The sequence below is a fragment of the Scleropages formosus genome, chromosome 7 (genome assembly GCF_900964775.1).
Source record: "Scleropages formosus chromosome 7, fSclFor1.1, whole genome shotgun sequence".
Taxonomy (NCBI): domain Eukaryota; kingdom Metazoa; phylum Chordata; class Actinopteri; order Osteoglossiformes; family Osteoglossidae; genus Scleropages; species Scleropages formosus.
Genome location: NC_041812.1, coordinates 9,511,401 through 9,529,218, shown reverse-complemented (window position 1 = coordinate 9,529,218; position 17,818 = coordinate 9,511,401). Strand labels below are relative to the sequence as shown.

At 48.0% G+C, this 17,818-nt stretch overlaps 1 protein-coding gene across 9 annotated transcripts in view; it reads left to right on the top strand.

The window, feature by feature from the left end:
* LOC108937571 (sickle tail protein) overlaps positions 1 to 17,242 on the top strand; it is a 37,475-nt gene extending 20,233 nt beyond the window's left edge. For 2 of the 9 annotated variants that reach the window (XM_018757587.2, XM_029253601.1), the window contains 19 exons: positions 768 to 954; positions 2,870 to 3,068; positions 3,460 to 3,553; positions 3,906 to 4,408; positions 4,739 to 4,843; positions 5,203 to 5,252; positions 6,359 to 6,471; positions 6,926 to 7,101; positions 7,425 to 7,561; positions 7,644 to 7,791; positions 8,087 to 8,528; positions 8,621 to 8,822; positions 8,953 to 9,194; positions 9,438 to 9,584; positions 9,954 to 10,040; positions 11,749 to 11,826; positions 11,918 to 13,540; positions 14,006 to 14,128; positions 15,082 to 17,242. In XM_018757587.2, the coding sequence (XP_018613103.2) occupies positions 768 to 954; positions 2,870 to 3,068; positions 3,460 to 3,553; positions 3,906 to 4,408; positions 4,739 to 4,843; positions 5,203 to 5,252; positions 6,359 to 6,471; positions 6,926 to 7,101; positions 7,425 to 7,561; positions 7,644 to 7,791; positions 8,087 to 8,528; positions 8,621 to 8,822; positions 8,953 to 9,194; positions 9,438 to 9,584; positions 9,954 to 10,040; positions 11,749 to 11,826; positions 11,918 to 13,540; positions 14,006 to 14,128; positions 15,082 to 15,498 (5,073 nt within the window). In that variant the 3' untranslated portion in view covers positions 15,499 to 17,242. The remainder of the gene's footprint in view (positions 1 to 767; positions 955 to 2,869; positions 3,069 to 3,459; positions 3,554 to 3,905; positions 4,409 to 4,738; positions 4,844 to 5,202; positions 5,253 to 6,358; positions 6,472 to 6,925; positions 7,102 to 7,424; positions 7,562 to 7,643; positions 7,792 to 8,086; positions 8,529 to 8,620; positions 8,823 to 8,952; positions 9,195 to 9,437; positions 9,585 to 9,953; positions 10,041 to 11,748; positions 11,827 to 11,917; positions 13,541 to 14,005; positions 14,129 to 15,081) is intronic. The other 7 variants (XM_029253597.1, XM_029253602.1, XM_029253600.1 and 4 more) reach the window with 7 other exon arrangements.
* Positions 17,243 to 17,818: the final 576 nt, after the last annotated feature.

Sequence of the window (17,818 nt, the reverse complement as noted above, 5' to 3'; positions counted from 1 at the left end):
GAAATAACTGGAAAATTTAACATTCAATTCAATTAACCTTTATTGTCTTTATACAAGGGGGGCGCGGTGGCGCAGCGGGTTGGACTGGGTCCTGCTCTCCGGTGGGTCTGGGGTTCGAGTCCCGCTTGGGGTGCCTTGTGATGGACTGGCGTCCCGTCCTGGGTGTGTCCCCTCCCCCTCTGGCCATACACCCTGTGTTGCCGGGTAGGCTCCGGTTCCCCGCGACCCCGTCTGGGATGAGCGGTTCTGAAAATGTGTGTGTGTGTGTGTGTGTGTGTGTGTGTGTGTGTGTGTGTGTGTGTGTGTGTGTGTCTTTATACAAGTATAATGAAATTCAATTTCAGCACCTCGAGTGTGATGGAACATACAGAATATAAATTATGGTGAAATACAAAAGAAAAATAATAAAATACATAATAAATGGTACAATAAATAGGAGCAGTGACATAATAATAATTAGTAGTAGTAGTAGTAGCAAAATTATCAAACAGTAAATCACCTCAGATAAAGAAGTCAGACAATATATAAATATTAATTGGTGCCAAGGGGGTTTTGACTTGACTGTTTTCTCTTCATTATTACCTGGTTCTGTCAATCTGTTCCGCTTTTCGTTATCTCACACCAGTTTTGACAACTGCTCCTCAGTGGTGCCCCCTTGAGGTCCTCATCATGTCTCTGTGCCAAAGTCCTCACTTATTTTACTATTTGTCTTTCTGATAATCTGATGATTTGTATCCATCTCCCCCCACCATCATTGTGACCCCCAGAGCAGGAACTGCCAGCCTCCAGCTGGAGACCAGGTGGACCACATCTCCGCAGCCTCGCTGGATTCACTGGATGCCATGTCGGAAGGGGAGGTCCCCCCAGGTCTGCCGGCCTTCACTCGGGGCAGCCGTACCCGAGCCAGTCTGCCAGTAGTGCGCTCCACCAACCAGACCAGGGACCGCTCTCTAGGTATGGTTGGTGATACGCATACAGAAACACACACACACCCCCCAGCATGGAAACTGCAGGTGCCATGTCTGACCCCACAACCACCTGTGAGTCCTTCTCTCTGTTACTTAATCACCAGCAGCTTGGCATCTCTCCTGGTCTCCCAGGTTGCCTCCCTGCCAAATGTTAGTCAGTGGTGTCAAACTGAAGGGTCTAAAGATTTCCAGAAGTACTTCTAGTCTTTTCATACATCCCACCTTCATGTCAGTTTGTTCGAACTGCCTTCAGATGCATCACATTTATGTAAATATTCTTAGTTTCTTTTCATTTTTGATACACGCACACATTGTCTGAAACCGCTTGTCCCAAGCAGGGTCGCGGCGAGCCGGAGCCTAACCCGGCAACACAGGGCGCAAGGCTGGAGGGGGAGGGGACACATCCAGGATGGGACACCAGTCCTTCACAGGGCGCTCCAAGCGGGACTCGAACCCCAGACCCAGCGGAGAGCAGGACCCGGCCAAACCCGTTGTGCCACTGCACCCCCCTCTTGTTTAATAGTTAAAGAGAAAAACAAAAAGCAAAGTCATAACTGGCTTTTAATAGTCATAGAAGACTGGTTCATATTTATCTTAGTCCTTGAGCGTTGGTTCACTGTTCTTTTTAAGCGAGATGTCGTTTGTTGCATCATGAAAGGCCACCTGCTCCGGAGGTCCCTGTCAAACGTGGCAGTAGTTTTCTCCAAACGTGGGGCCTGTAGTTAGACTTCGGAGTGCGTTCTCCCAAATGCCGGGTTTCGTTCTTCTGGGCGCTTGGGAGCACCGGCCGCTTGCTGGCTCAGCTGTCATTTTTCTCCAGACACTCGTGAGCCTTTTGATCATGTCGCAGTAGAGAGTCATTGAGACCAGAGACCAGAGACCTGGGAAGGGACAAACGGCATGTTAAAACACAAACCTCTGGACGCTCTTCTCCTCCTCTGAAAACGACGCATTTTATGAAATCTAAGTTAAATAACAGCACTAAGAGTTTTTCTCTTTGAGCACAGTGCTCCTCATCTTAGTGTTGATAGAATTGTGTTTTCAAAAGTACTAATATTTTTGGGTTCATTTATTTAGTTTTAATAACCTTTGCTTATGTATTTTTAAAGAAAAGTGTGAGTGACCTGTGTTTACCTTCTGAGGCAACAGATGGCAGTTAAGAGCATCAAAACAGAACAGAATGTGGGACCGCCTTAATTCAACTCACTTCCATGGTGTTTACAGCTGGTGTCAGCATTGATTCAGATTTAGTGGAAATTATGTATTTTTATTTTCAGTCATTTGAAATTAGTTTAGGGGCACAGTGGCGAAGCAGGTTTGGCTGGGTCCCGCTCGCTGGTGGCTCTGGGGTTCGAGTCCTGCTTGGGGTGCCTTGCAGTGGGCTGGCGTCCCACCCTGGGTGTGTCCCCTCATCCTCCAGCCTTGCTCCCTGTGTTGCTGGGTTAGGCTCCGGTTTGCCGCAACCCCACTCAGGACAAGCGGTTTCAGACAGTGCGTGTGAAATAAGTTTTAATGTTAATTTCACTAGGGGGCGCGGTGGCGCAGTGGGTTGGACCACAGTCCTGCTCTCCGGTGGGTCTGGGGTTCGAGTCCCGCTTGGGGTGCCTTGCAGTGGGCTGGCGTCCCGTCCTGGGTGTGTCCCCTCCCCCTCCGGCCTTACGCCCTGTGTTGCCGGGTAGGCTCTGGTTCCCCCGCGACCCCGTATGGGACAAGCGGTTCTGAAAATGTGTGTGTGTGTGTGTGTTAATTTCACTCAGTTAATATACTAGCTATACTAATAGATCTGGAATCTTTTTGCAGCAGATCTCTAAAGAACTAACCACAGTTTCTTCTGAAAGCAATGTCATGAACAACACACGTGTTGATGTGGTGGTGTGTGTGTGTGTCTGCGTGTGTGAAAGGTGTGCTGTACCTTCAGTATGGGGACGAGACCAAACAAATCCACATGCCCAACGAGATCACCAGCTTGGACACGATCCTGGCTCTGTTCGTTAGTGCCTTCCCACAGCACCTCTCCATGAAGATGCTGGAGTTGCCCACAGTCGCTGTGTACATCAGGGATGATGCCAGGAACATGTACTACGAGCTCATGGACATCAGGTAGGACGGCTTTCTGCAGGGGTTCCCGCCTCTTCTACCGTCTGATTGGCCGTGCAACCAGACTGATACAGTGTTTCTCCAATCAGCATGGAGGATGTACTTCAAAGATGAAAAAAGCATTGTTTTCTGAATGTCAACAACACTGGGAAATGGTAGACCAATAAAATATGTATAAATACAACTATAGTTCTAGATTTAATTTGCAGACTTGAAAAATATTAAATATTCCTTATATTTCCCAGTGACTTTACTGTATTTCCAAATGCAACATCTAAATAAAAGAGATAGATGATGTTGCAAGTCAGATATTTTTAGACACAATTTTCACAGTTATGAGAGACTCCATGAAAGTGCGTTTCTACAGGCCATTTTAGTGAATTTTCAATTTCAGGGCAATTGCAGACCAGACCTGTCTAAAGGTGTACCACCGGGACCCCACCCAAGCCTTCAGCCGCAAAACCCACTCCAGCAACGGGGATCTCAGGGTGAGGGGCGGGGGGGCCGCACTTGAACGGCAGGGTGGGTGGGGCAGGACCGAAATGGCAGGGTGAGTAGGGGCAAGACATGAACATCAGGGTGAGTGATTAAACACCATGACTGAAGAATATGAAGTAGTGAGCAATCAGACAAGTCCTACCTCTACTGATCAAACCCTGCCCCTGTTGCCAGTGATGCTCCACCCCATTTGACAGGGTGGAGTTAAATTCCCCACACTTTGATGAGAGCAGCTCAGAGGTGCAGGTGAGGCCATTCCATGTGGGATGCTGATAAGTCTTCTGACTTTTTCCCCTCCTCAGGGTCATTTCTGACGAAGGTTCAACTCTCTCCCCACGGCAGGTACAGCAGACAGGACGGGAGGGGCAACCCCTGATCTCACCCCCAGTGGCACGTGCGCTCTCCCCCCCCAACTCTTCCTCCCGCATCCCCTTTGGACCCCGCGGGTCTTGTGGCAGTACCAGTACCAGTACCATCCAAAGGGACCGGCTCCCCTCATGCACCCCAGTCTCACCTGGCGCCAGCGCCATCTTGGAGCGGCGGGATGTGAAGCCTGATGAGGACTCCCCGGCTATGCTGAGCCCCCTCGCTGATGTGGTCGACCACCGGCTCCCCAGCAGCAACCTATGCTCTGCTCCACCCCCTGCGGCAGACCCTGCCGAGCACCCCAGCCTGTATAGGCAGAAGTCTAGGAGGCATGGGGACAGTCAGCTGCCCACCTTGGGCACCAGGACGCCGCCATCATCCCCCCACAAGACCCACCAGTCGGGGGCTCTAGAGAGGGTGACCACAGGAGCAAAGATCCAGAGTGGTGTAACCTCTGAGTTCTCGGACCCTCAGACCAGGTAGGTCAGGGTGGAGCAGCATGCAGACCAACACTAACATACTCAGGTGTTAAACCCGATCCGGCACTTAGGTAAGGATAAATACACAGAACCTATAACTTGAAGGTGGTAGCTCTAACCAATAGGCCCCCTGTTGCCCATACATTTTTATCTGAAATATGAGGTCTGTTTGGACAACTTGAGAAGAATTTAAGAATCTGCTGAACTGGGTTGTGATCCACGTGTGTGGTAGAAATATAAAACCTAAGCGCATCTGATGTTGGATTATAATAACGGTCAATGACCTCTCTGTGTTCTCTCTCTCTCTCTCTCTCTCTCACACACACACAGGGAGCGGATGAAAGCCATGGAGAAGCAGATAGCCAGCCTGACAGGCCTTGTACAGCACGCGCTGTTCATGGGACCCAACGCTAAGACTGCCAAGGCAACCAACAGGTGAACTGCAGCAAGGAACGATGGGGAAGAAATGATAGCAGTAAAACTGTTGTGATCTGTGGAGATGAGGGGTGGCGAGTCACGTGTGGCTCGTCCCGAGGATCCAGCGTGCATCTCCCTTAGGTCTCGCATGAGCTTTGAACTAAAAGCCTTCAGAGAAGTTGCCCGGCCTGCGCCAAGCAGTCTGTCCAAACCCGTTCCGACACGCCACGCACTCAAGCGCACGGGGTGTGTTTAGGCCTGCCTCCCGCTACCTCGCACCGACGTGTCTGCAGCCGTGTGCTTCTGTCTTAAACCAGAACACGGTCGTTGATGATGTCTCGGTGTAACTGTAAACATGTTCTCTCTCTATTCTCCAGCGAGAAGTCGCCGCCAGTGGCCTCTCCTACGCCCAGCGTGGACAGCGCAGGTGAGTCTGTCCCAGACGACCGTTGTCTCCGTGGCCCATTTCCTGTGTCCGCTGAGAAAATGGAACTAAGAGAGGTGTGGAGAGCTTCGCTCGAGGTGTGGATGGCCGTGATCCACTGGTCCCCACCCCCCCTCCCCTAGAGAGGCTGTGGCGAATGTGGTCTCTCAGAATCTCTCTGAACGAAGACATGCAAACACCACAAACGAGGCAGTCCTTAAAAAGATCGTGAAGCTGTGTCCCAACTTGCGTAATGCGATCACACGTGGGATTTTCTGCTCTTAATATAAAGGTGATTGTAGTCTTGGCATGACATGGGGGGCGGGCAAAGCCACCGCCCGATCCCTGGCGGGTGACTTACACACCTCGACGCTGGGGCAGGGCAGTTTCTCGCTGTGAAAAGAAGCCCTCTCTGCCCCCCCCATCACTGTCAATAATAAATTACAAACTTACAAACCACTCAACTCAACTTACCAACACAAGTGAGTCTGGAAGCTTGTTTGCAATTTATTTTGTTCGCAAGTCAAAAGTCACTTTAACACTACGATCCGATCAATTAAAGGTTAAGAAGAGGCATCCCATGATTTATTCACTGGTCTGAAAAAAATTTTATATCTCAGATGCAGCTGCAATGAATTACAAATTCCTTGAACTACATTTTAATTCAGCTTTTAACTACATTAAAATTAAAATCCTTTTAGAATGATTGAAAATACATTTATAAATAAATTCCGATCGTTGACCGATTCATCCCATAAACAATGTTCCTCATTGTATTGTGATCATTGACACCCTGGAACACCAGGCATGAGTTGTAAACACTGTGGAAGTGAGTTGAATCAAGGTGACCCCACACTCTGATTCTGTCAGGATTTTTTTACCTCCAGCTAGCGGTTTGGAGGGTAAACGCAGGTTATGCTCACTAGAGGCAGAAATGTTATTAGTGGTTAAGTGAAGAAACTAGTTAAAAGCAAATAAATTGTAAAAAGATTATACCTTTCGGAATTCAGGTGTGCCAAAAAACGAGTTGTACAGAATGCAGCTTGCGGTCACTCTTGTCACAGCCTGCTGCCTGACGCTCCCTGTCGATGTTCGCCCCACCTCTGCAGGAGGCTCACCTGACCCCGTAACTGGCCCCGCCTCCCTCCGCTGCAGCCTGCTCAGCTTCAGCAGGAGCGTCTCAGACCTGCGGCGGCAGCTTCAGGACTTGAGGCAGCTTCAGGTGGCCGAGTCGCTCTCGTCTCCGCTCAAGTGAAACCCCGGGACATTTTTATTATTTATTATTTTTTCAGCTCAGGACACTTTTATTACATTTTCATTTGACTGACAGACACTTTTTAAAGGGAACGTATCCGAAGAGAGTCATGTACGTTCCTTTATGAATCCATAAAATATGGAACGTATTGAGTTGGGCTGTCTGAGTACGATTTAAGTACATTATCTGCCTCCCTAGAACTTGAACCTGCAACCTTCATGTTGCTTTCCTTAACCGCCGCCCCCTCTTGTGGCCATCCTTTCCCCTCAGAATGCGTCTTCAGTAGACAGTGGTATCTGCACTTGGGCACAGAACTAAAGAGAGCTCTACACTCATGTTTAATATGTCACCGCACGGCTTCGGGCAGATGTAAATGCCGTGTGCGTGTGTGTGTGTGTGTGCTTGTGTATGTGAACTACAGCTGCAGAATCAGGAGTCCCTGAAGCAGATGCTGCAGCGCATGGACCAGGAGATCGGCCACAAGGCGGCGCAGACAGCCTGGCGCTCGGACGACCCCGTCCAGAGGCAGAGGACACTGGTGGAGGAAGAGAGACACGAGTACCTGGGTGTGGAGGAGGGGATTCTGCTGCAGCTGGGGTGAGGGTCCTGGGAGAGAATGTAGGCGAGGGCTTGAAGGTCACTGTTAGACAGGCTGGTGAAGGGGATGAAACGAGGGAGGTAACTGACTATGAGTGTGTCTATGAAGGGCTTTAGACACACAGCTCCCGGTGTTGGATGACTCTGACTCAATGTTTTCTTGCTTATGTGTTATTATTTGAGTACTGACTTTTCAAAGTGGACCTCTGGAGAAGGGAGCCCCCTGCTGGTTAAAGGGTGTCATTTCTGCTGTGGAGCTCAGGTCCGCGTGGAGGTCATGTTTCAGTCTTCGGGATCTTTCTGTGCTTCTAACATTGACACAGCGAGCTGGAGCGCTCAGTGGAGGACCTGAAGGAGAGCTGCGAGAATGGCGCCGTGCCGCGGCCCGTAACGCTCCAGGAGGTGGAGGACTGTGCGGTGCATCTGAGGAGCATTGGGGAGGCCCTGGCCACATTGAGAAGTGAGCAGCACCACAGTGAAGTTTCACAGGCCGGCGCGGTTAAGGACTTGCCCGGCGTAACCCAGCACTTTCTTCCTGTCAGCCGGCTTCCCGGCGCTGCAGGCCAAGATGCGAGCGGTGCTGCGGGTCGAGGTGGAAGCCGTGCGCTTCCTCAAGGAGGAGCCGCACAAGCTGGAGAGCATGATGAAGAGGGTGAAGATCCTGACAGAGAGGCTCGGCACCCTGAAGACGTGGGTCTCCATGATGTGTGTCATGTGTGTCACTGCCTTATAGGGGCAGCGGGTGGTGTAGTGGTTAGAGCTGCCCACTTCTGCTAGAAGGACTAAGGTTTGACTCCCACCTTCTCCTGCATAGTACCTTTGATCGAGGCACTTACCCTGAACTAGTACAGTAAAAATTACTCTGCTGTATAAATGGGTAAATCAGAGTTAGTAGCTTATGTAGCCTTAGAGACACATCCCCTTCCTCAGCTGATCAATTGTGTGTGTGTGTGTGTGTGTGTGTGTGTGTGTGCGTGCGCTACAGGTATACTACAGAAAACGCACTTCAATATTCAAAGCTCAGTGGAGACAAAGTGGCCCCAATGGATCGCGTGACCACGGCTATTGCTTCGGAGCCGATCATATCCAAGGAGACTCCCCCTGTCACGGCCTGCGCTTCCCCTCCTCCACCTCTGGTCCTTCCGGAAGCCCCCGCTTCCCCCCCCGAACCCTGCAGCTCCCCCTTTCGTTCCGAGGTCGTTTCCACGAGTCCCGTGGTGGTCCACCGCACCTGCAGCTCTCCGGTCCACGTCCAGAGGTCCCAGCACTCTGCCGACCTCTCTTGCCACAGCCAGGACCCCCCGCGGAGCACAAAGAGCAGCCCCTCCCTGCGAAAGCACAGTGCCGCGGACAGCAACGGCTCGATCGCGCAGGGACAGTTTGTCAGGAGCAGGAGCAAGGCTGAGCAAAGAGCAGCATCCATAGCAGTGAGTCCCTTGAGGGCACCGCTGTACACTTGTGCAGGTGCGCTTCTGCCCCCCCTACACTCCAGCAGTTAATAAGGAATTCCACCCCCCAGGCAGCCCAGTTGGAGTGGGAGGAGCAGCAGCAGAACCTGAGCCGCTATACCAGGACCGAGTTTGACAAACTGCTACAGGAGGCACAAGACAGCTTGATGATGTCCGTTCCAAGCCTAGAGGTCACAGACCAGAAGGCAGAGGCACAAGCCACACCCCCTGTGGAGGCAGCTAACACACCCCCATCTGTGGCCCCGCCCCCAGGTGTGTTGCTCTCCCTCTAAGGTTGATGATGGAGCACATGTTGCGTTGACTTTCCACGTTCATATGCTATTGTGTCCTGGCCCAAGTGTTTGCGTGAGCTTGTGCCCGTGTGTGTGCTGTCATGTTACAGAGGAAACTCCACCTCTCAAACCTGCCACCGAAGACCATGCTAAGTCGATTACTGATACACCAACAGAGGGTTTGACAGAGACACCCACACAACCCAGTCTGGAAAATGGGTGCCAAGAACAGGGTAATAAATCACCACCCCCTCCTCCACCACGGCGAACTCATCCCCCAGGATCAGGTCTGACCACAGGGAGGTCAGGGGAGGTCATCTACAAAACGAGGAAGGACCTCGTCGCACCTCAGGTTGGTGCCCTCTGCTGGAGGTGTGTAGCGAGGCAAGATGGACAGAATAAGAATAGCAATAATAACGACAGCACTCGTAATTACAGATCTGGTCTTGTCACCGCAAGGTTGCGGACTTAAAACCCAAGACGGAAACCACAGTTGTTCCTCGCATTTGTTGCCCTTTTCAAATAGAATCAGCTCCGCTTTGTGAGTTGCACTTGTGTATCTCTGTGTTTGTGTGTGTGTGACACTCCTCTTCAGGAGGAAGGAGAGGCTGTTCTTGTGCTGCAATCCAAATGCAGCAAGACTCCCCCAAAACCGGTGACTCCACCACCCATTGCAGCATCTGCTATCCCGGAGGACGAAGACGAGGATGACGAGGGTGACAGGATCATGGCCGAGCTGCAGGTGCGTGGGAACACGCACGCACACTCATGTACACAGGTTCTGCTTCTCACTGTGATGGGCTTTCAGCCTCCTCTTCTGATTGGGATTTCTGTGGGTTTACTAACACTGGATACCTTGAGACCCCTCAGAAAGCAGCACAGATGCAAATGTGAACCTGTTCTCCTACCTCCATAGTCTATATCCTACAATTCACATTTTTCGTTGTGACAAAGTTTGAATTCTGAAACTCGGTCACCAACCTGCAGTGCCCTACAGCGGAATAATATTTACTGATGCTGCAGTCGTCAGCGGTGGTACGACTCCACGCCCATGAAAGTTGGCGGAAGCCATGGTGTCGCTCGAACGCTCAGCTCAGCCTTGGTCCCGCAGGTGTTCCAGAAGTGCACGATTCAAGATGTAGAGCCCAGGTTTTTGGTTGAATCCCCACTGGGGGAGCTGTGGCCTGGGGAGGACGAGGTAACAGAGCCAGCATGGGCATCATCCCTGGCCTGTGCAGCTCTACTGGAGCCTTCTGTTTGTCCTAACACTTAACAACCCTGGTTTGATGTGTGAGCAATCCCAGCATGCCACTCACTCCCCTGCCCTCTAACACTGAAACCAGAGCTCAAATCAAAGTTGCACGTGTCCTAATCTCTAACCCTTTATCTCCTTTCAGACTCACACCCTGAACTTCTTAATAATGAAAAATTAATAAAATCAGGATGCAAAGCAGATGTGTTTTGTGTCTTACGTGCAGGTAGCATAAATGTGGATGGCTGAGCTAACTAAAGAAGGGTTTCTCAGTCTGGGGATTTAGTCTGCATAAATCTCCACATTTCAAATGCCAGTGCTGTGCAAATAAAATATAAAGAACAAGGGTACTGGGAGGGAGAATCCAAGTGTGATCTGTGAACATTTTACATTTATTTATCACTTTTTCTCCAAAGCAACTTCCAATGAACTCTATGTAGTGTTATCAGCCCACACACCTTATTCACCGCAGTGACTTACACTGCTAGATACACTACTTACACTGGGTCACTCATCCATACATCAGTGGAACACACTCTCTCTGTCACTCACACACTATGGGGAACCTGAACAGCACATCTTTGGGAGGAAATCAGAGCACTCCGAGGAAACCCACGCAGATACGGGGAGAACATGCAAACTCCACACAGACTGAGTAGGGATCAAACCCACATCCTCTCACACCACCCAGGCGCTGTGAGACAGCAGCTCTACTCGCTGTGCCTCCATGCTGCCCCATTTAAAAAAAAACAATTCCTATAGAGCTGTTGGAAGAATTTAGAATTTCTCCCAGGGCCAGTGGTGTGTTTGCAAGTGTTAATTGGAACAGGCTGTTATGTACTTTGAATTTTGACATGCGAAGACACCACAAATGGGCTCTGCTGAAGCTGCTGCAGCTGCTGCCGTTCAAGAAGCCGAACACTCTGCCCATATTCTTGTCTGTCTCTCTGTTCCTGTTCTCTTTTCCATTTGCCGTATTTTATTTTACATCAGCTTTGTATCAAGGGACTGCATGGGCTAGGAAAGGGTTAGGATCCTACCTTGGAGAGGTGTGGGAGTGGGCAGGAGCTTTCCTCCTTTCCAACTTCTTGCTTGACTGCAGTAATTTGTGCCTGGATTGATGTGCTGTTAGAAACCTGTACATTAAGATCGTCCTTTGTGAAACTAATTTTAATTAAAAACAATTTAAAAATCTGAGCTGGTATAGTGGTCACAGTCACTAATTCGCAGATCTTAGTTGACAAAACCTTGCAAACAGTAAATATTTTATTATCAAGTTTATTTTGTTTCACATTTTGTCACATTAAATTATTAAGGCCATCTAAAAAAGGCACGTCAGTCACTGTTTCAGTGGTGGAGTGATTGTTCAATGAATAAGTGGTTCATTAAGATAATTTAATAATAGCATATCTTTTAAAATTTAAATTATAGCCATATATGAGATTTTCTCTGAACTTTTTGACAGAATAAATTGAGTTATGTCTATTACTAACCTTTGATTAATCCTGATTAGTAAACTACTTTGGATTTATGAACAAAATTAATTATATACTTTCAGCTCCAAATGTGTTCATAATTTGATAAGTCAATGTATTCTGACTTGGTCTTCCTTATAAGGGGCTTTTGCAGTAATGATGTCCCCAAACTGTTATAGCAGAACAAAGGTCTCCAGGTCAAAGGGAAACACCTGGAAATGAAAGACAATGGAAGCAACACCATTGCAAGCCCAAGGGTAGGTCATCAAGCATGTTTCACCTGTTCCTCCATGTGAACTTACTGAACATGTCATTGAGACGAGAAAGTTCTCTCCCCCATTTCTGCAGGTCCTATATTATGACACAGATAAAGTTTCCAAGGAGCAACTGTCACCAGGAAAAGACGACCCAATGAAACGCAAAGAAGGAGCAGCAGCCACCTCTGTGCAGGTTCACAGTGTGAATGTTTGTGGAAGTGCTCCAGGAATCCAACAGAGACCCACAGGCAACAGTCCAGCTGCATCAGGATGTCCGTGGGTAGTAGGGCAGTCTCGTCTCCCCAGGGCTCAGCGTACATATAGGAAAACGCATGCAGATTCTCTGCCTGAAAACACCAGGATCCAGGAAGACCTGAAAACAGGCAGCCCCACCTCAACGGTCCAGTCAGAAGATGATACACCTGTCGAAAAAAGAGGCAGAGAGCAGGAACGGTCAACTCTCACTCCCATCCAGAATCCTTGGAGTGGGGGAGTGATGACCCAAGAGGGGACCAAAAGTCCAACTCTGAGGAGTCAAGAGTCCACTGGAAACCTGGACTTACTTCCAGAAGCCTTGAGTAAAGACAACTGTCAGGTGGCAGTTCTGAGGTCATCCAGAGCTCGGGTGAAGTTTGCCCAGGAGGCTGTCGTGAGCCCTGCCCTCCCCTGTGAGGAAGCAACATCCACTTCTGACAACATCGCCTTTAAAATAACTGACACAGAGGTCCAGGCCCTGTCCTTTGGTGAGTATGAGGAAATCATGAGTACTGAAGGAGGAAACATACAGACTGTCAAAGTGAGCGAAGCCCAAGATATGACCACTCAGGAGAAGAGTGGGCTTGGCAAGAAACCAGTCATCATCATCTTGGACGAGCCAATGGATATCCGGTCTGCCTACAAGCGGCTCTCTACCATATTTGAAGGGGAGGAGGAGCAACCGGACCAAAGGCTGGTGGACAAAAGGATAGAGGAAGTGCCAGAGGAGAATGACTCGGAGAGAGATGGAATCCAGGTAATTTGCCCAAAAGATGGAGGTAAGGCAATTCTTGGAGGAAACACCCAGAATTACTGCAGCCTCTCCAGCACTGTTACACATCATCACAATGTAACACAGGAAGCTTCATCTGCCCTTACTGAAAGGGTAGATCATGGGAAGCAGGACCCTAAGAAGAAGTTCAGGCTTAAGTTTCCCAAGAAGAAACTGACAGCACTAAGTCAAGCTATCCGAACAGGCACGAAGACAGGCAAAAAGACACTCCAGGTTGTAGTTTATGAAGATGAGGAAGAGCCGGACGGGACTATGAAAATGGCTAAAGAAGCGAAGCGATTTGAAATTGGCTACCACAGGTCTTCCAGCGACTCCACCACTACAAAATTCACCGAATGTCAGGCAAACTTGTCCGGTTCCCAGCACGGGTCAGATGAGTTCTGCAAAAGCGCAAGCCTTGAGCAGACCAACAAACAGCTGGAGGCGTCAGGAAGCATAATGTGTCCTTTGCCAACAAAAGAGGTGGTTGCAGAAGAACCCAAAACCACACTGGTTACATTAATGGAGCCCATAGTCAAAGACATGGTAGATGAGGCGCCCGTTTCTCCGAATGAAGCCACCTCTCCAACTTGGAAAGCTATCAGGACTCCACAGCCGAAGTTTCGCAAACCAAAACTTCCTCCTCGACCAACTGTCATCCCCCACTCTCCCACCAAGAGCCATCAGGTGTCTCCTTCAGCTCCTGTCCCTTGCTGGTGGCTTGGGCTCTTAAATCTTACAGGCTTTTTATTCCTCTTTGATCACAGGTGAAGGGGAAGAGCAGAATTCTCTCCTTTGACTCTCTATGATTGCAAGTCATGCAGTCATGTGCTGGTGCTCTGTGGGTCGCTGTCGTTTTTACCATCATGTTTTCGTTGCTCCTGCCTCACTCACTCCCTCACTGCTGCTAAAACCAACCTCAGAGTTGGAATAATTGTACAGAATTTTAGAAATGACTTTGCTTTTGCCTCTGTGTCATCTGATCTTAGTACGTAAACTGTGCTGAAGGGCTTTCCCGCATGAAGTTCTCTCCTCTGATGTCACTGTCTGACTAGTGAGAAATCGTGAAATCCAATGTGGTTTTTTTTTTTTTTTCGGGTGTGTAACCCTTAACTTTGTTGTCTCTTTTCCCTCCTGCATGACGGATGGCAGAACACAAGTCTCACTTCTGCTGCAAGCCTGTCTCCGTCGACCGTACCAAGAGCACAGCCGGCCCCTGCAGACAAAGCAGTGAAACAGCAGAAGTTTCTGGACCCCCAGAGGCAGTTCCAGCAGGTAGTTTTACTGTAGAGATCGTTCCGTTTATGGACTCGACTTCCAGGCAGGACAAAAAGAGATGGCAGAAAAATGGCACTGTGTTCATTTGAAAAAGCTCTTTGGTGTATTTGTATGATGAAGTTCATTTGCAGAAGCTTGTAAACACACCGATGAACCGCTAATTTGACTGGTGTACCACTGAATTACTGTTGACCTTGATCATCTGTCGCTGTCTGAAGGCCGGTCGGACTGACGGACCGCAATTTACCACTGATCTACTGCTCTCCTCCCTTTTCCCCAGTTCTTTCTGCTGCCACCTTTTTGATTTTTGACCCTTACTTGTCAACAGTGGTGCAATATGTGTACAATTTCCCAAACTCGACATTGCCTTAAGTAAGTTCTTATGCAAAAATAATAAATCCAATTACAAGGGTGACCAACAATGTACCTCAAATCACCGCCTCCCCAGTTTTACTCCATTCCCATTAAAATAACGGCAGGTAACACGCACCTTTTCAAGCCCTGAAGAGCAGCCGATGCTTCCTGCTGTTTTGAGAAGGCAAGAAAGGGGCACATTGCAGTCGCTGTCCTCTTGGAAGCAGCTTATTTATTTCGCTGACAGTTCTCTACAAGGCGATACACTACTTACAATGATTTTCCTACTTACATCTCAGGCTAATTTAACCTGAGCAATTCAGAGTAAATTCCGAAGCCAAGGGTGCTATAGGAGGTGTTGGGATTCAAACCTGGGTCCATCAGGTCTAAAGGTGGCAGCTCTAACTACTGCGCCGCCTACTGCTCCAGCTTTCACGCTCTGTCCTAGTTGTGCTTAATGACCTTTAACATACCTTTCCGCTTCACTTCGAGTTATTAAGCTCCTTACGCTGTCGGCCCCCATGTACAGATATTAATATTCAAGTGGAAGTTTGGCATTCTGACAAGCTCCCTCTCCCCGGCCTCTCTATTCACAGGCTAACGGAAGCGCTGGGAAAGCTGTCGGGGATGCTAAAGCGCCTTCCCCTGCTTTTCCTGCTTTTAAGATCCCTGCCTTTGACCCTAGCAGTGGAAAGAGCAGCTCTCCATCTGCTGCTAACCCAGATGCCACTAACCTGAACTCCTTTATCAACAACCCCGCTCAAACTCACCATTCCACCCTTTGTCTTACACAACCCTTCCCTGCTGGCTCTCCCAGGCTCCCTAGCAGCACCACTCGTAGCTTCAAGTACCAACCCATCGGCTCAGCCCAGAGCCAAAATGGCCAACTGCAGCCATCCTCCTCCCCTGTTTCTTCTCCAACCATGAGTCAAGGTGTCAAGACAATAAGTGCGCAGACGACCAGCTTCACCTGCTACAAGCTGCAGGGCAGGAACGGCAGCAAAGCCATCTAGTGTCCCCTGTGTCCAACAAAGATGCTTGACGCTGGACTGGGTGGATGTGCGAAAGGGGCTGTCGGTGTGTGTGACATCACAACACACGGAGTCTGCTGTTCATAAAAAGAAAGGACATTTGATGTCCTTTTGCAACCTTTGATTAAAACATGTTCGCTGGTCATACAGCTTCAACACAAAAAAGACAAAAACATGAGCAAGTTCTGCAGCTCACCAGCATCCTTCTGTGTGATGATCATCCTTTTACACAGTGCAGTTACATATTTCACACCGTGAGTGAACAGAGCAACAATCTGAGAGAACCAGTTGTGAAAATGCGGTATTTTTAATCAAAGGACCAAGGAGACCTGTAGTTTATAGCTCCAGCTGAGAGCAAAGACTAACCCATAGTAATCCTAACTTTATTTTTTTTTCAATGGTTTTTGTATGTTAAAAAACACAGAGTCAGCTACGGTGTGTGTGATGTGCACGATCAACACAAGATCATCCGTGTTAACGTGCAGGTGCTGTCAGACTGCTTTGCGCCGGTTTGGCTGCAGCTCTGCTCTGCATTCGGTTGCACGGCACTTGCACGCAAAGCCAAGTTTGCTGTTAGGTCCATCTTGCCGTGCTCATCAGTATATTCAATAGCGAATGCAGTTAAAGATGAATAATCTGCAGGATCAGGTCAGTCTGCAAAATAATTTGATAAAATATACTAAATATCAGTGGGTGTTTTCCATACTTCCTAAGTCTTCATAAGAGGTACCTTCCACTAGCGGAAAATATGTTTTGTGTGAAGGTGATTTTATTTCTGGGGTTCAAGGCATTGCAGTAAACGTGTATGAGTCTTACATTAGTGATACATAAATCTTGGCCCATTGACATTCCTTCTATAAGTTTGCAATATTGCTGATGTTTTTGACCAGAGTGATGTGTGGGATAGCTTTATTCCAGGCAAAAATGTGTTTAAAGTACTTATGAATATATTTTGTCTTAAATACATACTTGCGCATAGTAGGTCAAGTAAAATATATTAAAAGAGCTTTGTCACAAGAAATCACATTTATAAAAACACTTTCGAGAATCGTGTACCTTGTCATAACATTAGATCATCGACTTAAATTCAATATTTTTCTCGTTTGCCCCATAAAAGTGTTTGCTGTGTTCATGCACAAATTGTGACGGTGCAGTTTGACGACTACAGATCACACGAAATGGATCCGTTTAAAAGGGTCACAGTGACAACAGGCAAAGGTAAAACACTGTAAAACCAAGAGTCTACATTAACCACTGTGCTTAGTGCCGTTCGCTGCAGTTTCCCCAGTGCTTTTTTCTTTCTAGCTCTGTATGCACTGCCGGTTTACCGTATGAAACTGTTTAAACTGATTTCTAAATAAACCTAACATTTATTGCCAAGTTTGCAGATTGCATTTCACACGCTGATGTAGAGTGTGGCTGTCTGTCATTTTAAAGTTTCACTGATTGAGTCAATATTTTTGTGTTAAATTAATGTATGCTGCATGATTTTTCTTGAGCTGCGTTGTGTGTAAACACAGTACAATTTACAATTTGCCAAGAGGCCAGAATCTTGCCTTAATTTTGGAACAAACATTTGACACCAGAGTGAAAGAGTCAGTAGAGATGTGCAAACTGATTGTGTATATATTTGTCTGCTCTTTTGTAAAGCTTTAAACCACACTGTACGAAAGGCACCGTGGAAAGAAATCTGTAAACCTTAATAAATGCTGCCTGCTTGCTGACAGTCGCTTTTTGAAACTGTCAAACACAGCACGACACAACCCAAACAAAACAAGTATGACCCTCAAAAGAAATAAAAATTTAAAAAAAAAAAAAATGACAAGGCACTTCAAGTATTCATTCCCTCTGAAGTTTCGTTCATTAATCTCCATGGCAACGTGACAGTTAGTCTTTTCTGATATTTTATAACCTGTCCACAAGGTGGCATACAGGTGCTACTGATTTTTTTTTAACAATCCCAGATTCAAGACACCCATATGGGGATATTGTTGGATCCAGTAACAGAGCTCATCTAATGACTCTGAAGGTCAGAGGTTCCAGTCCTTTAGAGAGACAAACCATGGTGATCCACCAGAGCACAGTATATGGTTCAGCATCATAGATCTCTTATGACATATGGCCTCAGAACAGAACTGTTGCCTCAAGATGCCACGGTACCCTTAACTGTAAAATTTATTATGCAACACTATAAACTGCTACAGACAAAGGTATAAAAATAAAGGATAACAATAATAAAATGTAACGCGCAACAGAAAAAAAAAAATCAATCTCCGAACACACCTACTGAGCAGACAGCACA